We start from the raw sequence: 24,775 nt of genomic DNA, 5'->3' as shown, positions 1-24,775 counted from the left end.
AGAAGACTCTTGACATTACAGATGGTGAGGTAGATTTAGGGCTAGATTTATCAAGCAATGGGTCAATTGTACAATTAAGATCCCCTGCAAGGATCAGTCTATGTGTATCTAAATTAGGGAGAGATGACAGAAGCTTATTGGCAAATTCAGTATCGTCCCAGTTAGGGGCATACACATTTACCAAAAGAACAGGTGTTTGAAATAGGAGGCCCGAGACAATGATATATCGACCATTGGGGTCTGCAATTATTGCATTTAGTGAGAATTGAATTCGTTTATTAATCAAAATTCTAACCGTAAATGTGTCTCCTGCAAAAACAAAACATCAGTTTTCAATTGTTTAAGATGGGAAAAAATCCTAGTACGTTTCACGGGACCATTTAACCCCTTAACATTCCAGGACAGAAACCTAACTGCATCTCCCCCTACTGGGCTTGTACCGCCTGTATTATTTATCATAAAAGACATCTAAAATGTATATGATTAGCCTAAACCACATTATGGATTTGTGGTCATAAGTGATGTCAGCACACACTGTGTGAAGTTGTGTAGGGGAAAAATAAAACAGTAATAATAACAAACTAAAAATACAATTTAACATAGCTATGTGCATCCTTAAAAGATAAAGTGTTGTCATGTAAATAAAATGTTCCCCAGTTCTCATTAAACTTAAGTTGGAATGGGAAAAAACAAAAAAAAACAAAAAAAAACACCCCAAACCTAGATTTTCTTCCCCAAACGAAGAAAACCGCAGGAATTCCCAATTGAAAAACTTCCAAGACATCCGACGTTGTCTATAACTCCTATTCTAGCCTGAGGATGACTCCTCTCTCAGTAAGTGATTTGTGTTCTACCTATATACGATTATCTGTTTGGCTCGCAAACAGGGACCAAACTAAGTCAACAAATAAACTTGAAAGTATAAAATATCCCTGATTTGCATCTGAAAACTACATTAACGCAAGTATTACTGTGTAGGTTTGAAGTTTACTTGAAAAAGAAAAAAAAATGTTCTTGTTATTTTCCTCTATATATTAGTCAAGCAAACAAATAGTCCTAAAATCAAAGTGTCTAAGCCAAAAGCTAGGCTTACATTCTCTTTCTCATAGATGGTCTGTGATCCAGCATACCGGTAATTTATTCTCCCCAATGAAGATCGTAAAACTCTCTGGCCTTCTCCGGAGTCTCGAAAAACAGCGTCTGTCCGTCGTGAAGGATGTGGAGCGGGGCGGGATAGATAAGAGCGAACCTGATGTTCTTCTTGTACAGGAGGGATTTCACTTCTTTAAAGGCGGCTTGTTTCTTGCCAAGTTCTGTGCTGACATCCTCATGGACAAAATACCTTATGGCCCCTGAAGAACAGCTGCTCTCGTTTCCTCGTTATTATGCTGTGTTTGTTTTGGAAGTCATGGAAGAGAACGAGGAATATCCTCGGCCGTTTGGAGCTAGCGCCGGAGTCAGCAGTCGGCTTGGGTCCCACTCGGTGCACGCGAGAGATAATGAGGGGGTGCGGAAAGAAATCTTTACCCAGGACTTCCTCGAAAAATTCAGTCATGAACTTGACTGTGTCCGGCCCTTCCATATGTTCCGGGATACCGACGACTCGCAGATTGGACCTACGGGAGCGATTTTCCAAATCCTCCACTTTGTTTTTCAGCCTCTCGTTCTCAGCTAGAAGTGCAGTGCATGTTGTTTCGATAGTCTCGATCCTGTCGCTGTGGTCATTTAGCCCTTCCTCCATGTCATGGATACGTTCTTTGTGGGAGTCAAGAGACGATTTTACCAGCTCTAGGGATGCCGAAATTGGTGCCAGTGCCTCGCCGAGTGCTTTTTTCAGGAGGGAGTCCGTTTGCTGTGCGAGGTCGGACAGAAGCACCATGTGTAGCTTAGCAAGATCAGCAGGTAACTCCGAGCTTGGGCTAGCTTGAGTAAAGTTAACGTTAGCCATGTTGTCTTCACTTGTGGTATCTTCATCCATTTCAGTCGTTTTTTGCCCTTGGTCACGTCTCTTTGGTCTCATTTAGTTGTGCAAAGTTAAGACTTAATGTATATGTAATAAACTCACGGGATGACAAACTTTATGCCGAAAGAAATGAGGTAGAAAATAAAAAGTAATTTGGGAGCCACTTCTCACACGTCTACTCGCTACATGCTCAAACTGGAAGTCCATTTCAATAACATTTTAATAGGTCTTAATTTCAAAGTTTTGGAAATGATGCAAACATGTGATACAAGTATCTGGCTAAAGCCTCATACTAAACAAAGAAAGGCATATGCATCAACATGTATTATACAATATTTTTTACGCAAATATCATGGTTATACACCATTTTTAAAAGGTTTTTTGTAATGTTTTAGAACAGAATCCAGATTTTAGCATCCAACGTGACATTAAAGAATTGTATCAGCTAAGTTTGTTTCAAATTTGTGGGAATAATGTGAGCAGAAATCTTGCATGCAAATTCAAGGCCCTGTCTGCCTCAAACGACCTTGGTGAGTTGGATCAGTCAACAAACACTATAATTCATGTCATGTTATTGTCATTTGCACTGCCTGCCACATGTATATTATAGCATTCTCTGTCAGCTGTGAAATTTACACATGTGATAAATGCAGGGACATAGGCTGACTGTTACAGTACAGAAGGGACAGAGACCGACTTTCACAGATAATGGAGTTTTATTGAGTACCAGTAAGAGCAAGTGCTGATGTGCAGGTGAGTGAACGGTGAAGTTGTGCAGGTTCTTGAGGTGGAGAGTGATGACTGAGTTCTTTTGTTGTTTCAGATGCAGATGACCTTGGAACTGGAGACGATGGAGACGCTGGAGACACTGGAGACAAGGAGCACTCACACAGAGAGCAGAGAACACACAAGGAGATTCCTGGAGACAGGTAAGTAGATCACGGGGAGTCCTTAAGGTAAGCATACAGGTAAGTTAATGCAAACGAGACCGGACATGGAATGGTGTGAGTGCTCTTTATGCTGGAGGTGATGAAGTGCTTGATGAGGTGCAGGTGCCGGTAATCAGTGCTCTGGTGATTGGGTGCGCTGTGATTGGTGAGCGGTGGAGCCTGACGTGTCTGTGACACTGACGGAGAAGATTTCAGAATTAGAGACACGCATCCAAACTTTAATTGAGGATAGTAAGAATGCAAGGGCTTTAGATACTGCTTTGGATGTGACTAGCTTAGTGAACTCTGTACATTGTTCAGTTCCGGCTGTAGAGCCCATGCAGCAGGGCAACTGGGTGACTGTGGGACGGCATAGTCGCGGGAAAAAACAGTCGCTCTTTCATTCCAATTAGAACTTCAAACAGGTTCTTCCCACTTTGTAACGCACCCACTGAGAATCCTGTTGAAAGTGCCCTAGTTATTGGCGATTCTATGGAACGTGAAAATAGACACACCAGCCACCATAGTCACATGTTTGCATGGAGCCAGAGTGCCTGACATCAAAGAAAATTTAAAAGTGCTGGCTAATGCTAATCGTAAATTCTCTAAGATTATTATTAACGTCAGCACTAATGATGTTCGACTTCGCCAGTCGGATATCACTAAAATTAACATTAAAGACGTGTGTGAACTCGCAAGTACAATGTCAGACACTGTAATTTGCTCTGGCCCCCTTCCTTTTCATCAGAGTGATGAGATATTAGCAGATTATCATCACTCAATGGCTGGCAATGGTGTCCACAGAATAATATAGGGTTCATAGACAATTGGACGTTTTTGGGGCAGACCTGACCTGTTGAAAAGAGATGGTATTCATCCCTCCTGGTGTGATGCTGCTCTTATTAGATTAGATTAGATTAGATTAGATTAGATTAGATTAACTTTATTAATCCCCGAAGGGAAATTCACATGCCACAGCAAGCTCAACACACAGAATAATAAATAGAATAGAAATACAAAAAAATAAAATTACAAACAATTACAACAGATTGTGCACAATAACCTGAGCAACTACATTATACACTGCACCACATTGGTTTAGTTTTGAGCATATAAAGTACACATTCCACATCAATACACAATCAGATTTCTAACAATTATCTTGTATAGCACTGGTTGTAAAATCTAATGGCTGTTGGTAAAAAGGACCTTCTGTAACGTTCCTTATAACACCTAGGTTGAATTAATCTTGAACTAAAAGAACTCTCGCAAGCATGAACTAAATCATAAAGAGGATGGCATTCATGATTCATCATGTTAATCAGTTTGTCAGTCATTCTAACCTGAGCTATGTCATCTATAGTGGGAAACACACACCCCACAACCGAACCTGCTTTCTTAATTAGCTTATTAAGTTTGTTTTTCTCCCTCTCCACAAGTCCTCCTCCCCAGCAGGTAACGCCATACAAAATCACAGATGACACAACAGAGGCATAGAAAGTCTTCAACAATGCTTGACATACACCAAAGGATCTAAGTCTCCTTAATAAATGAATACGACTCTGACCTTTTTTATAGATTTGTGTTGTGTTGTCAGTCAAGCTTATTGTTCAGATATACACCCAAGTACTTATATGATGTGACAATCTCAATATCTGACTCATATAAATTCACTGGCATAGCGTGATACGGATGTCTGCCAAAGTCAACCACAATTTCCTTGGTCTTGCTAACATTTAGCCTAAGAGAATTTATCTCACACCAATCTGCAAAGTTCTTTAGGAGTTCCCTGTATTCACTCTCATCATTATCTTTTATACAACCCACAATTACAGAATCATCAGAAAATTTTTGAAGACGGCAATTATCTCTAGTAATATGGCACATAGTCTTAGAGATGAACCTTGACTAACTGGGGACCAGGTCAGGATGCAGACAGATTGGCTAAACAGACCATCTGCTAGCTGCCTCATGTCACAGAAGTCAGATAAATCCCAACACATAGAGACTCTTTCTCCTAGATATCATCACAGAGACTGTGTCTGTTCCCCAAATAAATACAAAAAACTCCCAAACCCATTAAAGGGTAAAAATTTACTTGATGTTCAACAAATAAAAAACAGATATAATACAGATAAACAAATGACAAAGCTCAGTTTGCTTAATATTAGATCCCTTTCTACAAAATCACTGTTTGTAAATGATATGATTACAGATCAAAACCTAGATGTGCTGTGTTTGACTGAAACCTCGCTAAAACCAGACAATTACGATTATCACTTTAAATGAGTCCACCCCTCAAGGTTATTGTAATTAACATGAGTCTTATCTGAAAGGCAAAGGGGGAGGTGTTGCTGTAATTTATAGCAATATCTTCAGTATTACTCAGAGGTCTAGTTTCAAATATAATTCTTTTAAAGTGATGGTGCTTTATGTAACATTATCTAGGGTACATGATGAATCCCAATTGACATTTGTGCTAGCTACTGTATACAGGCCACCAGAGCACCATACATACTTTATAAGATAATAAGATAATAAGAATTTGCTTATTTTCTCTGTGCTGATCCCATGATGCATACTTTCATGTCTCGATTCTGACTCGACACACACCCTTTCTATGGTTTGCGTTCGAGGGTCAGGCATATCAGTACAAAGTCCTACCCTTCGGGCTGGCCCTGTCACCCCGCATTTTTGCAAAGGTTGCGGAGGCGACCATTGTTCCGCTCAAGGAACAGGGCGTTCGCATTCTCAACTACCTCAACGACTGGCTCATTCTGGCCAGCTCGTGGGAGCAGTTGTGCGAACACAGGGACATGGTGTTAGCTCACCTCAGCCGGTTAGGTCTTCTGGTCAACTGGGACAAGAGCAAACTCGCCCCTGGACAGAGGATCTCTTTTCTCGGTATGGAACTGGACTCAGTCCAGTCAGTGTTGAACTGTCTGAGTACGCTCAAGCGCAGGACATCAGCCCCTGTGCTGTTAGTTATGTGTGGTGTATGTTTCTTTTCTGCCTCCTACTGGAGTTTTAAGGTACTGCACTATATTTTGCTGTTTGCTTTCGGTTTCTCTCAGTGAACGCAGTCGAGAAGAACGTGCACGCAGTTCCTATCAGCTATTGATTCTATCGTTTAGACTTTGGAGATATATGTCTGTAAGTGCAAAAAATTATACTAAATAGTGCATTTAAGTGTTAAGTAAAGTAAATTGTAGATTAAGATTATTGCTATATTTTTGTTAGAAACAGACATGATTCACGTTATTGGTAGCATGCCTTGTTTTAGCATACTAGCCTGCTAATTTCTCTTCATAAGTGTATGTACATAATCTCATTAGAATATAATTTTGAATGTAATGTACATTACTTAAAATAATGTTAAAAAGGAACTATGTACAGAATCAAACTGTAATGTTAAGCTGAATGTGTACATAATGTTCATACATATTTTTTCTTCTTGTTTGTAGTTTTACATAAAAGAATTGAGAAGAACAATCACCAGTAAAGTCACTAAAGTTATGAAGACTGCTTTCTGGAGTTCTTTTCTGAAAGTGTACACTATCTGTTAAGCCTTTGCTCAAGCTACGCAACTGGTCAGAACAGAATAGCCCCACTGAAACTTTTTCAGAGACTCCTGGGGCATATGGCATCCGCAGCCACAGTCATGCCGCTCGGATTGCTTCATATGAGGCCGCTACAACACTGGCTTCACAGCCGGGTCCATAGATGGGCGTAGCAGCGCGGTACATTCCGTATCCCTGTGACACTGAACTGCCATCACACCCTGACCCAGTGGTCGGACCCTTCGTTCCTGCAGGCAGGAGTTCCCCTCGAACAAGCGTCCAGGCATGCTGTGGTCTGGCATGCTGTGGTCTACACAGATGCTTCTGCCACGGGGTGGGGAGCCACGTCCAACGGGCATGCCGTATCAGGTATGTGGACGAGGCCTCAACTGCATTGGTATATCAATTGCCTTAAGTTGCTAGCAGTACGTCTTGCACTGGGCCGTTTCAAGGAGCTGTTGACAGACAAGCACGTACTGGTCCCCTCGGACAGCACTGCGACTTGTAGTGATTTCGTACAGTTATTAATTAATTTATGAGTTAGATATATGAATATAATAAAGCTTTATGATTTATTATTATGCATATATCGACCCAAGGGGGAATTAAACATATATTGTGAATTAATTACAACGAATTATAATCAATTACATATATGATTAGTTCTGGTTTAATAATTATTTGGAGAAACTGTCGGTTTGTCCAGCAAACCTTTAGCTCCTCACAGAATTATCGAAAGGAAGATTTTTCTCTGGCCACGTGAAAGACTTCCTATTCTAGCATCCAAACGTAAAGCAAGGATGTAGGATCGAAACATTTCAGTGACCTGGTTTTTGTTGAAAGAGCAAAAGAACAATCGAGCATGAATAATGTGTTTAATATATGAAAACTACTAGTACAGAGATTATGCGTCTAAATATATATACAAGAATATACACATATATACAAGGATGGAAGGAAAGACAGGAAAAGAGAGATGGTCAAAGAATGGTAAATTACAACAGTTAACCCTTTGAAGAGCCAGCACAGAAATCAGTTTAAACAAATTTCAGAGAAATTAATACTTGCATATGGTTCAAGTCGGTGTGCAGCAGAGTTTCAGTATGCTTGGCTTGGTTGGTCCTTTCCGAGAGGGTTTCTCCGGCGGGGTTTTCAAACGAGGTTTAACTGACGCGTAAGATGACAGAGAAGAAAGAAGAGAGAGAGAGTCCAAGGAAATGGTCATCCCGAGGGGAGCTGAGCGCGTGATGGCAGCGCTGTCGCCTGAGGCAGTTCAGGGGCAATCGAGAGACGATCGGGAGACAAAGGAAAAGCTGCGTGTCATTGCTTTTATGGAAAACCAAGCTAACACACCTCCTGAGTTGGAACGGCCAATAGATGCGTAGCATTATTTGGCGGGCAAAGTTTCTTTGTCTTGTCTCCTGGCTGAATTTGCATAATATGAGTATCAGATCGGATTTCGAGATGGAGTACTTTCTTCACAGTATCATTAAACAAATAGAACAATGCATTTGACAGCCATGTGATATACATAGGTGAATGAGGCGTGGAAATCGCTTTAAAACGAATCCAAACTTGACAGATAAAAAAAAGCATATAAAAGAAGTTATGGTTTACAGACAAATTTATCATTAAAACTAAAACTAACTCAACTATAGTTATTTAAACTAAGTCTAAACACTAGGAAACATGCATGCCCTTGACATACATGACGGGTACATTTTGGCATGGTTATATTTTACACATACAGTCTTCAATGCATGTTTGTGTGTGTGTGTGTGTGTGTGTGTGTGTGTGTCTGTGTGTCTGTGTGTGCATGGTGTGTGTGGTGTGTGTTGGAATGTGATCTGGCACTTAGTCCACATGAGGGGCCCTTTGATGTCCCAAGAGCTAGGAAATGGGGCCCTCTGTTTTACCTCGGAGGGTAACAAAAGGTGTCAGAGTGTCTGTTTTTTCTGGACCGGTCAGAGCCGAAGTCAGATTACAACACAGTCCAGCATGCAGTCAGATTACAACACAGTCCAGCATACAGTCCAGAGAAGCATTCTGAAGATTCCATATTTTATTGACGGTCCTAATAAGTGTGCATATGCTACAGACTGTTGCGTACATCAACCATCAGGGTGGTCTACGCTCCTGTCGCATGTCGCAACTCGCCCTGCTATCTCTTGTTATGGAGTCAGAAGCATCTGAGGTCGCTTCATGCCATTCATGTCCCAGGTGTGTTCAACCGTGCAGCCGACGAGCTCTCACGGCAGCCTCCGCTTCCGGGCAAATGGAGACTCCATCCCCAGGTGGTCCAGCTGATTTGGCAGCGCTTCGGGGCCGCACAGATAGATCTGTTTGCCTCCCCGGACACTGCCCACTGCCAGTTGTTCTATTCCCTGACTGAGGGCACGCTCGGCACGGATGCTCTGGCACACAGCTGGCCCCAGGGCCTACGCAAATATGTGTTTACCCAGTGAGCCTTCTCGCACAGCTTCTGTGCAAAATCAGGGAGGACGAGGAGCAGGTCTTGCTATTGGCTCTGTATTGGCCCACTCGGACCTGGTTTTCAGATCTGATGCTCCTCGCGACAGCACCTCCTTGGCCCATTCCTCTGAGGAAGGACCTTCTGACTCAGGGGCACCCTCTGGCACCCGCGTCCTGTGGAAACTCCATGTGTGGTCCCTGGATGGGACGCAGAGGTTCTAAGTGATCTCCCCCAGTCGGTTGTAGACGCTATCACTTCTGCTAGAGCTCCTTCCACAACGAACCTCTATGCGTTCAGGTGGAACCTGTTCATTGAATGGTGTTCCTCTCACCGAGAGGACCCCTGATCATGTTCGATCAGATCTGTGCTCTTCTTCTTGCAAGAGGGCTTGGAGCGAAGGTTGTCTCCCTCCACCCTCAAGGTGTATGTTGCTGCTATTGCAGCACATCACGATGCAGTTGATGGTAAATCTTTAGGGAAGTTCTATTCTGGCGTAGATGTGCCAGAGGGGGTTAGTGCTCCCCTCAAACACACCACTACAAGTCAATTAACCATCGTAAGGACTTAGAAAACTATTTATGAAGGTAAAAAAAAGTTACTTAGTTCTGCTTTAAGCACATTATTGTTGATTTTACTACAGCTCATTGACAGCAAACTGATTAATTCTTCCATTCTTCTTACCTTCGCTGCCGATGCTACGACTCTTCTTGTTTGCAATGTGTTCCTTCATTGGTATGTTCCTCATTTAGTTTTTCTCCTATACTAACAAATGTGTCCATTTTGATCTCTAAATTTACAAAAATAATGGCAACTATTGGAATTCTGCTAAAGCGCGCGCTTGTAAGTTTTCGTGAACTGAGTGCTCAGTATATAGTAGGTCTGCGCATGTCTGAAAATAATACATATTCACCAAAATGATTTTATATGACAAAAAAAAACATTATAGTTCAAACTTATTATCAGTTAATTTACACTGTAAAAAGAATGACCGTGATTTTAAACGGTAAACACTGTAAAAACTTTATGTTGAAAAAGTTAATTGGTTTACAGAAAGTTTCTGTAATATATACGGTGAAGAACTGTAATAGATTTAACGGTACATTTAATGTAATTTTACGGTAAATAAGTCATTGTATAATTTACAGTGAAAAAATGTAAATTAACATTCCAACAATTCCCTGTGTGACACTTCATTTGATGTATTTCCTTGGAAATAACTCTGTTTCTTCTTAGATTTTCTTAGTTTTTTTTCAAATCAGTTCTGTACATTAGGGTTTTATATTACATCTAATGTTGTTAAATTTAATGTTTATTGCATTTAAAAATTTCATGTGTTAACCGTGATGGTGTTTAATGTTTGTTTGAATGATACTGTCTGCACCTTCTACATATTAGTATTGTTCTTCTCAGCTTGTGGAAAAGCTGCTTGTGATGAACTTTGTTTTATCATGTGACTCTCATCACCACAATGTTTTGTGGTTGTTAGTCTATTACAAAGGTACAAAACAGATATTAGTACTTCAGTAGGTTGGTAAATTAGCATTATATCAGTTAATGAAATATGTTTGTTTTTTTACCGTAAATTTAACAGACTTTTTTTCTTTTACATTCCTACTGTATTTTTTACGGTAAAGTTCTGGCAACCACAGCTGCTGTTTTTTTACTTTTAATTTTACGGGAATGTTTTTACAGTGTATTTCAATTTAATTTAAAAACAAAATAAATTGTAAAACTGGAATTTATTTTTTAAAAATACTTAATCTGAACGGTACAAGACTTGGCTACTTTTCCTAAGTTTACCACCTGAACACACACACAAAAATTGGACTCGATTCAACAATGTTAAGTGGTTGGGGGAAAAAAAATATCCTTAATCTTGCCTTCATGGAGAAAAATGGGCACCCATAGGAATGAATGGGAAAAACTGTAATTTAGAGTTTTTTTGTTTTTTTTTTGTCCAATAAAAACCAATAAATCCAACACAATGCAATGCACATACGTAACCTGAGACGTTCCTTTTCATGGGAACTCGAGCTGCGTCGAGATGCGGTGGGAACACCATACCCACTATGCCATAATACCAAATGCCTGTATGTATCAAGTCAAAAGAACAGAAGACCCTGGAGTGGATTCAAGATCCAGGTTATAGAACCTGACAAAAGTGTGAGGAGAAGACCACCCTGTTGCATTACACACATCATGCAGGGAGACTCCCAAGATCAAAGCTTTTGTTTTTGCTTTTGTTTTTCCTGACCCGGTGTAGAGAAGGGAGGAGGACAGAATGCCCACAGCACAATAGGGCCTATAATATTAGTAGGTACCTTAGGCACATAGTCTTGGCTGGAGAAAAGTTTTAACCATGCTTGGAGCAAATTCCAGGCATGATGGAGCAGCCGACAGGGCCTGCAAGTTTCCAATTCTTTTAAGAGATGAAATGGCCAGAAGAAAGATGGTTTTTAGGGTGAGGAACTTTTCTGGAACCTCTTCCAATGGTTCAAAGGGAGCCAGAGTAAGACCCTCCAAAACAATGGCTAAGTCCCAAGCCGGTGTTCTAGTGTGCTGAACAGGGCCTCAGTCTCAGAGTGCCACAAAGAAACCCTATCCCAGTGAACCTTCTCCAGAACTCCTGGGAGCAGAGTGATCAGGGGAAATTCTTACAGATGCCGCCTCGGCCACGTCTGTACCATAGCATCCAGCCCCAGCGGAGCTGGATGAGTGAGGGAGAACCATAACTGACAATGAGTCGTTTCCCGAGATGCAAACAGGTCTACTTCTGCACGACCAAAATTTTTGTCCGTATGGACCAACACGTGATGGCCCCTCAGGTCTGGGAGGAAGTCTCCCTTGGGACAGGAACCAAGGCTTCTTCCACATGACTAAGGCACGAAGGCATCGCCGCGTGACCTTGAGCATGCTAAAAGGACTCACTGTTTTACAGTGAGTGACTGGCCTAGTTTTACCACATTCACAGCTGAGAGAACTTAAGCAATACAGGCAGGCAAGAGCTGAGCCCGCATGACCTTTGAGTCCCACACCACACCTAGAAAAGTGGTCGTCTGAGATGGAACGAGTACACTCTTTTTGCCGTTGAGCCTGAACCCCAACCTTCTCATATGGGTGAGAATGACATCTGATGTTGAACCGCCATGCTCTCGGATTGAGCTAGAATCAACCATTCGTCTATATAATTTAGTACGCAAATGCCCTGGAGTCTCAGAGGAGGCAGAGCTGCATCCATGAACTTCGTGAAGGTGCGGGGTGATAAACCTAGGCCGAACGGAAGAACCCGATATTGCTATGCTTCGCCCCTGAAAGCAAACCTCTTGGAACTTCCTGTGTTGAGAATGGATGGATACATGTAAGTACGTGTCCTTGAGATCGATCATCACAAACCAATCCTCGGACTTTATTTGTGACACAATCTGTTTGAGTGTAAGCATCTTGAACTTCAATTTCTGCACTGTGCAATACAGAACACCCAGATCTAAAATGTGACGCAACCCTCCATCCTTCTTCGGAACGACGAAGTATCGGCTGTAAAACCCTGACAGCTTTAGCCCCTTTTTTCAAGAGAGTCAGAACTTCTTGTTTCATAACCAGAGACTGCTCTGGGTTTATTACAGTAGACAGAACCCAGTTGAATCTGGGTGGGCGGAGCCCAAACTGTATTCTGTAACCCTTCTCTATAATTTGCAGCACCCACTGAGATGTATTGGGCAGACATTTCCATTCTGCCAGAAAATATACTAAGGAAACCAGTCTCTCGAGACTGGCCTCTAGTGTTGGTTGTGCGATCAGACCAGTGCCCTGAAACGATGAACTGGCAGGAAGCGACTGAACTGACTGCTCCATGACCCTCCTCAGAGGATTGCTGGAGGCCTCTGCGCCCTGAAGCACACGAGGTGGCAGGGTTGGCAGAACGGCCCCCTGTGGGTGCCGAAGAGAAGCGGGCACCGTATAATGAGGTGAACTCTGTTTCTCCCCAGAGGGGACCACCCTCAGAAGCCTGACACCACTGGCGTCAGGACTTCTTCACGGAAGACTTCCTAGAGATAATGACAATCCTCAGATCTGCCTTTTTCTCAGGAGCCTTCGGCTGCGACCACCACCCAGAACCCCAACCACCTTCTGTGGAGGAGCCCTAGTGGCGATGCTGACCTTCTGTTGTGCTCAGCTGAGGCTGCTGGGTGACGAGAGACTGGAGGGGAAGTATTGTCTGAAACGTCGTCGCCTGCTTCTTCACTTTTTGAAACCTATCGACAATAGATGTAACTGCGTCACTGAATAGGCCAGCAGGCGATAGCGGGGTGTTCAGAAGAAAGCTTTTGTCTTTCTCTTTAACACCAGACAAATTGAGCCATAAGTGCCTCTCAGTGGCCACCAGGGCTGCCATAGAACGGCCAACTGATATGGCCGTCGCCCTAAGAGACAGATCTGTAGCCCGAAGCAGTTCTCGAATCGTGTCTGCTGATACTTCCCCACCCTCATCAATCTCTTTTAACAAGTCAGCTTGGTATGCCTGCATGATGGCCATAGTGTGCAGACATGCCACGGCTTGACCTGAAGCCGAGTACGCTTTGCCCACCAGCCTGAGGTGGTCTTTAATGGCTTGGTGGGCAACGTCGGGGATTTAAGTAAAGACGCCGCCTCAGGGGAGAGATAGCTCGCAAGCGTCTCTTCAACCCTGGGCATTGCCGCATAGTCGTAGTGTTTCATCCTTATTAGAATAATTCGACATGTGGGGGCTGAAAACATGATATGATGCCAGCTTATTATGGAGGTCGGGAAAAAATGGCAATCCCCGACGTGGAGGCTGTGATCTGGACAGGAGAAATCTTTTGTCCAGCAAACTTTTTGTCTTTTCTTCCTGTTTCTCGGCTGGCCATTCGATATTCAGTTTAGCAACAGCAAGAGTCACAACCTCCATAAGCTCCTCATAAGCAGGTGTGTGAGGTGGCGAGTCCTCAGGATCAATACTCACAATATCCACCTTCTCAGAGCTGGACATGTGAAGTACCGATGCCTCAACCCGGGGGGAAGAAACCGCAGAGCGTGCTTCCACCTGGAAAAGGCACTGGACCTGGCAGGTGAGGGCAGAAAAAGGGCGATGCCCGTCTCTAACCCCTCTGCCAGATCCATCTGCGAGCCCCATGATCTGAGCCACCATTCTGCTTCGACAGAAGTGGGACCCGAACCAGTTAATGCGAGCCGCAGCGCCCTCCTCAAAGAGCACCCGGCGGTAGCGGAGAGTTTTCATGTTAAACTTATCACAATGCTCACAAGCAAGCCCCTCGAGGGCTGCCTGAGCATGGTCTGCTCCCAAACAAACAACACAGAGCTCATGTGTGTCCCCACCTGTGATGTAACGAGGGCAGGGAGAAGCACACAGTCTAAACTGCTGTTTGCTCGCCATTTCTGCTATTTAAATAATATATATTGTGTTTGGACAGACAACAATGAATATGACAGAGACAGATACACAGAGTGCTTGCTGAAGACACAGAAGCTAGTGTTCTTTGTTTTTGGTATGTTTTATCGTTTCCTGGTCTGTGACATCACCCGCCTATGACATTCCGTCACACTATTGGACAGTTTACACATGTGCTTCACGACGCAATCATGCAGAGGCGTTCCCACCGCGTCTTGATGCAGTTCGAGTTCCCATTAAAGGGAAGCAGACTAACTTTGCACATGCTGTGACATTGTGCACAGAGGCTCATCTGGTCTGTAACTCCTGTGAGGGTCTGAAGCATTCATTTCACACTGGAGGTCATCCCTGGGAGGATCTGGGAGTGTTTTGTTTATGATACAACTTAAACTATTTGCTTTTTATTTTTTTTTTTTTTTTTCTCATTGCATAAAAAACTATTCAGCTCTCTGAAAATGAAGGTGTTTTCATATTTATATTTATTTAATTATTTTTATTTATATATAAATTTTGCTAAAACTATAACTAGTTTATAGTAACATATTTGTTATTATTCATTGTCATACACATCTTTTATTTATGATCATTTCATTTAAAATAGAGATAAATTCCTTATATAGAACCTTTTTGTGTGTGTGTGTGTGTGTGTGTGTGTGTGTGTGTGTGTGGTTCAGGTATTCCCTAACGCTGTGTGAACAAAATGTATTTATTTATTTATTATGTAAAAAATGCAGAAAGTTTTCTGTGAGGGTTGTGTTTTTTGTGTACGGGCTAGAATATACAGTTACACTACAAAAATAATAATGTCTACGGAAAGCCCACATAAAAACCCACACGTGGAAGTGTCCACTGATTGTTCCCTGCCCCAGACCTTGGTGTGAGAAGCTCTCTTGGAGAGACAGAGAGCCAGAGATTATATATTTCAGCATAATAGCATTTGTAAACTAATTCATGTTATGGACATCAATAAGTAAGACACTCTTTCCTGCTCTCTGAAAATGTGAGTTGTTTTGATTGATAGCTAAACTTTAATAAACACTTAACAGTGCTTTAGTAGCACACTTAATTTTATACCACATGTTATATACAATTATACATTTTATTTATAAATTTCATTTATAATCTTTTAAAAGAAGAGAATGATTTTTTCACATATTTGAAATGTGTGTGTGTGTGTGTGTGTGTGTGTTTTGTGATTTATGAGGACACAAATTTGTGGGTATTACACTGCATTATGACGTAAACATGAAATATAAAGACATTTCATGAGTCCTCATATTTAAAATTTCTTTAAAAACATACTATACAATGTTTTATTAAAAATGTAAATGCAGAATGTTTTCTGTGATGGGTAGGTTTAGGGGTAGGGGTAGTATAGGGAGATAGAATGTACAGTTTGTACAGTATAAAAACCATTACGCCTATGGAATGTCCTCACTAATATAGCAAAACAAACCTGTGTGTGTGTGTGTGTGTGTGTGTGTGTGTGTGTGTGTGTGTGTGTGTGAGAGAGTGAGTGAGTGAGTGAGTGAGAGAAAGAGAGAGAGAGAGATCATTTTGTGGTTCACAAATTAAACCGTGCTTATTTTTTGTTATTTTGATGTGACTGTTTCTTCATTAGAAACTTATTTTTGTCACTTCCTCTTAGAGATGGAATGCAGATTCTTGCAAATGTAGCTCTGCAGACGCGACCCGAAATGAGACTTCAAAAATGACCCTCAACCCTTCAAATATGCGGTGTCAAAGTTAAAAAACAATCCATCTTCAATTTGATCACCCAGAAAACACCCAAAGGCCAACATCGCTATTCTAAATATGATAAGGTCATAGGCCATATTGAATCCCTGGAGGATAACCCAATGTCAAAGGTCAACGCGACATAGGTGGATGCGATGTAGGGGGTTCGACGTGTGTGGGCATGGCAGGTCAAAGGTTACCATCAATCATTTTGTCATATGGTGCATCATAATGACTACTACCATAAATTAAATTAATTAACAGTTTTAAACTGACCTGGAGACTGTAAAGAAGACAGAAGAGCCATGAAGGCATCAGACAGTCCCACTTTTACTGGATGCTCAGTGGAGTTGATTTTCTCCACAGGCAAAGGAACCTATTATGAAAAGCCAAAAGAAGGAAACTGGACACTATCAAAACCATGTTTGTTCTTTTTCTGTAAATTTGATATGCAGTAGTGTTGTTTGTGTGTGTTTAATTTATCTTGGTTGAACTGAGTCAAATGAAACAGCTGAGGGTGACTCACGTCTTTGTAGCTGAAGACAATGGTCCCGTTACCATAGAGAACCGTCTGGAAGGTGAAAGCTCCTTCAGTCTCTCGATCCTTCAGCCTCACTTTGTCCCACTGTACCACAAATATGTCACCTGGGGCACCAAAGTCAGATTAAATCTCCACTGAACACTGCCTGCAATTTTCTAATACATTTTCTAATATGCATTTTCATTAATGGTAAGAAAGCATATACTTGTTTTTTTAGGATTTAATCAGACAGTGTTGAGATATACACTACCGTTCAAAAGTATGCAGTCAGTATTTTTATTTTTTTTATTTTTTTTATTTTTTTTTTTTTTAAAGAAGTCTCTTATGCTCACCAAGTCTACATTTTTTTTATACAAAATGTAGTAAAAACAGTAATATTGAGAAATATTATTACAATGACTGATAATAAAAATAAAAATAACTGTTTTCTATTTGGATATATTTTAAAATGTTATTTAGTTCAGTGATGTATAGCTTTTTAAAGGGTTAGTTCATCTAAAAATGGAAATTATCCCATAATTTACTCACCCTCAAGCCATCCTAGGTGTATATGACTTTCTTCTTTTTCTTTTTTCTTTTTTTTTTTTCTATGAGTTATATTAAAAATATTCTGGCTCTTCCAAGCTTTATAATGGGAGTGAACAGTAACCAAGATTTAGAAGCCCCAAAAAGCACATCCATCCATCATAAAAGTAATCCATACGGTTCCAGGAAGGTTAATAAAGGCCTTCTAAAGCAAAACAATGTGTTTTGTAAGAAAATATCCATATTTATAACCTTATAAACTAGAATCACATGATGTATTGATGAACGTGGAAGCGCAGAGGGTAGAGACAAATTAGTCTAAAATGAGAATTTTTAAAGAGAAATGTTAGAGAAGCTTGAGTTTGTTGTCCAGCCCTATTTGCTTGAACCGTGAGAGGCGTCTACTCTCACCTAAGCTTACGCTACTCTTACATTCTACACCAGAATTTGACGCTCTCATGGAAGTTACCGGAAGTTAGTGATTATAGTCTATAAAGTTATAAATATGGATATTTCTTCTTACCAACATGCATCTCATCACTTCAGAAGGCCTTTATTAACCCTATGGAGCCATATGGATTACTTTTATGATTGATTGATGTGCTTTGCTGGGCTTCAAAGTCTCAGTTACTATTCACTCCCATTATAAAGTTTGGAAGAGCCCGAATATTTTTAATATAGCTTCGATTGTGTTTGACTGAAATAAAAAAGTCATATACACCCAGAGGTGGGTAGTAATGAAGTACATTTACTTTGTTACATTTACTTGAGTATTTTTTTGAAAATTTTGTACTTTTAAGAGTAGATTTAAATGTGGGTACTTTTACTTTAACTACATTACTTTATTTTAATGAAATACTGTACATGTTAAGAAATACGTAGTTTATTCCAAGCGCGCTGTCTCTTTTTTCATTAATGATTCCCCATTCACAAATTAATCACTCTTTTGAGTAGATTCTGTTCATAGACTTGATCAAACAAGTTGGAAAACTGTCCAAACTGGTTTACGAATCAGTTTGAATGATTTGTTCAGTTCCCTGCACGCACTGAATCGTCTGAAGCGGTTTCTCACTTCGGTTGGATGAAGTGGCAGTGGACCTACAGTCAATTAAAAGCAAATCTGCAAATGCATCCTATTGTTTGCCAGCGATGAAGATCTTTATTAGTTGAACTGTGTATGCTGTCTGTGAACGATTCCACAGGTATTGATATCATTTGATTTCAATTCATACAGCCAGCCTACGTTTTACAACCAAACAGATTATTATGCCACAATAACACCACTACAATGTATGTAGCATTTCTTTACCCTTTTTTTGGACATATATCTTAATTTATACATAAACAAATAAGCTACCATTGTTCAGAGAGTATGAAATTAATACCTGCCATCCTGCGGTAATTTGTGGGTAGCCTACCTATTTGCAGTGGCAGCGCCCATGACTTGTTCGTCTTGAAAATTAACGCCTTTGCGTAAACACAGTTAACCAGTTTACACACGCCTGCATAAATATACACTATATTGTCAAAACTATTGGGACACCCCTCCAAATCAATGAATTCAGGTGTTCCAATCACTTCCATGGCCAGAGGTGTATAAAATCAAGCACCTAGGCATGCATTTCTACAAACATTTGTGAAAGAACGGGTTGCTCTCAGAAGCTCAGTGAATTCAAGCATGGTACTGTGATAGGCTGCCACCTGTGCAATAAGTGCATTCATGAAATTTCCTCACTACTAAATATTCCACGGTCAACTGTTAGTGGTATCATAACAAAGTAGAAGCAATTGGGAACAACAGCAACTGTAAAATGGCCATGTAAAATCACAGAATGGGGTCAGCGCATGCTGAGGCGCAGAGTGCGCAGAAGTCACCAACTTTCTGAAGAGTCAGTAGCTACAGACATCCAAACTTCTTGTGGCCTTCAGATTAGCTCAAGAACAGTGCATAGAGAGCTTCATGAAATGGGTTTCCATGGCCTAGCAGCTGCATCCAAGCCTTACATCACCAATGCATGCGTCGGATGCAATGGTGTAATGCATGCCGTCACTGGACTCTATAGCAGTGGAGATGTGTTCTCTGGAGTGATGAATCATGCTTCTCTGTATGGCAATCCGATGGACGAGTCTGGGTTTGGCGGTTGCCAGGAGAATGGTACTTGCCTGACTGAATTGTGCCAAGTGTAAAGTTTGGTGGAGGGGGGATTATGGTGTGGGGCTGTTTTTCAGGGGTTGGGCTTGGCCCCTTAGTTTTTAGTTTCAGCATACCAAGACATTTTGGACAATTTAATGCTCCCAAATTTGTGGGAACAGTTTGGGGATGGCTCCTTCCTGTTCCAACATGACTGCGCACCAGAGCACAAAGCAAGGTCCACAAAAGCAAAGTCCATAAAGACATGGAAGAGCAAGTTTGGTGTGGAGGACTGATATGCACAGAACTTTACTGACCTGCACAGAGTCCTGACCTCAACCCGATATAACACCTTTGGGATGAATTAGAGTGGAGACTGCAAGCCAGGCCTTCTCGCCAACATCACTGCCTGACCTCATAAATGCGCTTCTAGAAGAATGCTCAAAAATTCCCATAAACACACTCCGAAACCTTGTGGAAAGCCTTCCCAGAAGAGTTGAGGCTGTTATAGCTGCAAAGGGTGGGCCAACTCCATATTAGACCCTACAGACTAAGAAATGGATGTCATTAAAGTTTATGTGGACGTAAAGGCAGACGTCCCAAAACTTTTGGAAATATAGTGTACATTTGATTACGTTTTGGAGAACAGACGGAAAAATATCCGTCAATGTGAATTTGAACATTGTTTGTGTTCAGATGTTCAGCGGTTATGAGCGCGAGCACATGTAAAGACTTTTCTCTCTTTCTTCTTTCAAATGTAGCTGTATACATTATTATTAAACAAAGCAAAGTACATGCAACAATATTTGGGTTACAGATGGCAGAAAAAAATATGCTCATCTCTCCTGTGTTTGTTTCAAAGATATCTAATTATTGTTGTGTATGTGTGTGTGTGTGTATGTATATATATATATATATATATATATATATATATACACACAAAGCTGTGGTTGAAATCTTGTTGAATTAGACATTTGTAGTCTAAAATGTAACTTTGCTCCAGAGACTTTCAGTGGGGTGTACTTATTTTTGCATCACCCTAATTTGAGTAAAACTGAAAAAATGTGTAATCTAAGTTATATTATTAACCTTTCTTTTTTCTTTCATGTAATAAGTTAAACAGATGTTATATTAAACAGTCTTGTCAACATCTTGGTTTTTGTGTTCATGGAGATATTGTTTAAAATGTTACTTTTCAAAGTGGCTATACTCATTTACGCTGAGCACTGTACTTGTACTTTTAACTTGAGTACAGTTTTTGGATACTCTACCCACCTCTGTATACACCTAAGATTGCTTGAGGGTGAGTAAATTATGGAATAATTCAAATTTTTGCAAGAACTAACCCTTTAAGAGATTGAATCATGCCAAAGAGTCAAAAAGAATCAGAACCCCCTAAAGGCACAAAGATGTCTCTAGTCAACTTTGCTTTCCTTTGCTGATGCTAACAAGGTGAGTTTTGACACTCTCCCCAAGCATTAAAGGAATTCTATGAGGAAGGGTTGTCAAGATGACCCCTGTTCACACGGATCCGCGATCAGTAGTTGGCAATGCCACTTTGTATAGAATGGCTATGTGCCTGCACACATTCTTTTACAGAGCACTCGTGCCAAACACGCCTAGAGACTAAACACATAATATGCATGTGCATGCTGTCACTGTTTTTACAGATCCGTGTTTTTGTTGTTTAAAAGAAGATGATGATAATGGTATCATTTTCAACTTGCACTTTGAAACCCCTTTTTTAAAAGTTTGCATTTTCAGGCCCCCAAAATGCTATTGTTGTATATATGAACAACCAAAACGACTAAAAAGTTTTCCATTTTTAGTTTGGTTATCCCTGTGCCGGTTTGCCTGAGTTTTAGTTCCTTGTTTGTTTGCATGGCTGTTAATTAGTTCTACACCTGTTCTGTTTTCCATCAATTGCTCACTTGTGTATTTAAGACTTTATTTCAGTCTGTTCCATTTTCTGTATTGCTTCCCTTTGCTCCCGTCTCAATTTTGAGAGACACAGGACCGACCCTGTCATTTATATTGGAGGAGGTTTTACCTTTTTAAAGCAATAGTTATACTGGTGCCAGTGTTTTGGTGCGTGGAATAAAAATAGGATGTGCTCATGTTCCACTGCATAAAGTTAATTTACAATATGACTTAGAATCAGGGTTGGTGGAATTGGTGGTATGTGCCCAGCTGCTAGTGATGGGTGTACAGGTTATTTTAGGGAACAATAGTGCAGGTGGCAAAGTTTTTCCCTGTCCAGTGGTGTCTTGTAATCCTGTTGAGGATTACAAGTTTATTTCTCTTGTATAATTTGTTACAGAACCACACATGTATACTCAAACAACTCTTCAGTAAACAGAGTGAGAACTTAGACCCTGCTTGGTGTATCTCTTCAACTAAGAGTCAACTCACACAGTTCTAACCGACTGCCTGCTGCATTTCGCACAGATCTAAATTAGCCAAACTTTGAACCTCTTCAGTACACCACGAGTGGTACAGACTGATCAAGGCACTAATTTTACCTTGAAAACCTTTGCTCAGGTTTTATAGGTGATCTAGGGATAAAACATAAACTTCCAGTGCGTTTCATCCAGAGTCACAGGGTTGCCTTGAAAGTATCCATCAAACCTTGAAGTCAATGATTAGGGCTTATTGTGTACAAACAGGAAAAGACTAGGTCGAAGGATTACATTTTCTTGTATTTGCTGCCCGTGATTCTGTTCAGGAATCGTTAGGGTTCAGTCCCGCCAAGTTGGTGTTTTGCCACACAGTGAGGTGTCCATTGAAATTGCTACAAGAGCAACTGTTAGCAAAAGAAACGCTGAATACGCCTCTTTTGGATTATGTAAGTTTGTTTTGGGACCGATTACATACTGCGTGTGAAGTTGCTCGTGCTCACTTGTCGGCCACCAATCGAAAATGAAACATCATTTTGACAAACAAAGTGTTAAGTGAGATTTTTAGGTTGGGGAATCTGTTTTGGTATTGTTGCCTGTGCCCAGTTCCATTTTTGCTGCTAAATTTTCAGGATCCTATATTGTAGAAAGAAAAATCAATGACACTGATTATGTTATTAAAACTCCTGATCGCCACAGAAAAATAAGGGTTTGCCATGTAAATATGCTCAAACGATACGAGATGCTCAGCCTAGAAAACAGCACCCTTACTGTGTGAAACCATATAAACGCGAAGTTATGAAGGCTGAGCTGGAGTATTTGCTACAAAATGGTTTAGCGGTGCCAAGTCAAAGCCTGTGGAGTTCTCTGTGTTTGTTAGTGCCTAAACCTGATTACACCTCTCGTTTTGTACCGATTACCGACGTGTTAATAGCGTAACAAAGGCTGATTCTTTTCCCCTTCCTCGTATAGAGGATTGTGTGGATAGGGTGGGGTCTGCTGCTTTTGTTTTTTGCTTTTGTTAGATCTTCTAAAAGGTTATTGGCAGGTGCCATTATTGAGAAGATAATGGCACCAATTCCATTATTGGAATTGAGAAGATTCTTAGGAATGTGTGGATACTATCAAGGGTTTTGTGGAAATGTTTCTACTATTGTTACTCCCTTAACGAACCTTCTAAGCAATAAGAGACTTTTTGAATGGAGTTCAATTCATTTTAAATGGAGCAAGGGATTTTCATAAAAGGGAGATGCTCTTTCATTTGATTAAAAAAAAAAAATTGTTATGAAGATACAGGAAACTCATAGTGACTGTGCCAATGAAGTTGAATGGAAAAAGAAATGGGAAGGTGAAATTATATTGAGCCATAAAAGTGCAATTAGTGGTGGGTGGTTGTTCTTTTTCAGAAGAATTGTATGCCAATATCCTTTGAAGTCCAAAATGTGGTGGATGGGCATCTAATGATTGTAAACGCAAAGTTTGATCATTTAAATTGGTCTTTATTAATGTTTATGCTCCTACTTTAGGGGTAAATAGAGTGGCTCTTTTAAATGAATTTGATACTATACTGTCAAATTGTCATACTGAAGATTATATGTTTATTGGTGGGGATTTTAATTGTACCGAAAATTACAATTTAAACAGGAATCATTCAGAGCCACATATGGCATCACCAGTAATGGTTAGGATTAGTACTGCTCATGACTTGTGATATTTGGAGAGTTTTTAATGGGAATGAGAGAAAATATACTTGTTCCCTTTTGAAAGGGAACTCTACTCTACGTTTGAAATGCTATGGGGAACGTCACATGTGAACCAATATCTGAAAGCCAAGAATCAAACCACTCCAATACCATTGGCCGGCGACAGCCTATGACGTCATCATAGCGTGACCCGGAAGTATATACGAAGCGCCTAGAGAACCAGTCAGTATCTTTTCATCTTTTGGGACTGTTTTGTCTGATCATGATTGCATCAAATCCGGTAAGGGAATCTATATTATGCCTTACAAACGTTTCAGGAGAGTGTTTTCATCCATGTCCCAGGTTTTGACACTTGATATACACATTTCTGGGCGTTTTTTGTCTGGGAGAGGAGCACGCATAGACAGTGCTTAAGGGCGCTGTCTGTGTTTTTCTGTTATTTACTGTAAGCGTATCCCTATCAGGACGCTCTGTTCTCATTATGCACTCTTCTCGAGGGAAGAGGTGTCCGTATCTGCGCCTAGTGATTCTGGCCCCGTTTATGCTGAGGCAAAACGGCTGCTGCAAACATGGGATATGCGGGTGAGCTCATTGGGAAGTTTGAGAGAGGTGTATTGTCTTTCAGCCCCCCGGGGCTGACGAGGATGAGTTGTTGGATGACGGTGACATCCGTGTTTGACGACATCCTCTTCTGGCTGCCCGTATATGCGGAGCTGCTGGTGTTTGTGGGATGTGCAGCTCCCGTAAGCTTTCCATTCCTTCCTGCTATCTTTGTTTGAGATTGGGAGGGCATGGAAAAACCCTAGAAAACCCTAGCCATTCAGATTTGTATCTGGGCCCAGACAGACGGGAGGGGGAAGAAGTGAGATTGAGATGGATGATTGATTGCAAACACAGAGCCATTTGTAATCGATCCCCCAGCTGCAAGGGCGATTCACATCTACCCTGTCCTCTTCTTCTTCCACCTCCTATATATATATATATATATATATATATATATATATATATATATATATCTATATATATATATAGATATAGATATAGATAGATAGCTGAGGCTCAGAGACAGGGCCAGAGATCCAGTATGGCCCCTCGGGTGCCTCCTCCTTTTCGGAACAAGTCACAGAGATGGCTGGACTCGGGGAGTAAGGGAGGTGATCGATCACATATGCCAGTAGCGTCGGTAATCGATTCCCTCTCGTTGTGAGGGCAACTTTACATCTGCCCTCACCACTTCTTCCTCCGCCTCCTGGGTTTTGGATTCATTTAACATACTCAGGCACTTCTTTAACAGTCAGGCTGACGGCTGGGCCTTTGATGAATATTTTTCTAAAGGCCCGCCTTCTGGCTTGATAGTGGAAGAGGCTCTTTTAGGCTTTAAAGAACCAT

The 24,775-nt window shown here is 40.9% G+C and overlaps 1 protein-coding gene across 2 annotated transcripts in view; it reads right to left on the bottom strand.

The window, feature by feature from the left end:
• Nucleotides 1–24,775, bottom strand: part of plxdc1 (plexin domain containing 1) — a 448,642-nt gene that overhangs the window by 145,281 nt on the left and 278,586 nt on the right. For both annotated transcript variants that reach the window (XM_048171697.1, XM_048171698.1), the window contains 2 exons: nucleotides 16,617–16,735; nucleotides 16,367–16,466 (listed from right to left, as the gene is read on the bottom strand). In XM_048171697.1, the coding sequence (XP_048027654.1) occupies nucleotides 16,367–16,466; nucleotides 16,617–16,735 (219 nt within the window). The remainder of the gene's footprint in view (nucleotides 1–16,366; nucleotides 16,467–16,616; nucleotides 16,736–24,775) is intronic.

The sequence above is a fragment of the Megalobrama amblycephala genome, linkage group LG20, assembly GCF_018812025.1.
Source record: "Megalobrama amblycephala isolate DHTTF-2021 linkage group LG20, ASM1881202v1, whole genome shotgun sequence".
Taxonomy (NCBI): Eukaryota; Metazoa; Chordata; class Actinopteri; order Cypriniformes; family Xenocyprididae; genus Megalobrama; species Megalobrama amblycephala.
The sequence above is the reverse complement of the archived record's forward strand: the minus strand, read 5'-3'. Positions and strand labels throughout refer to the sequence as shown.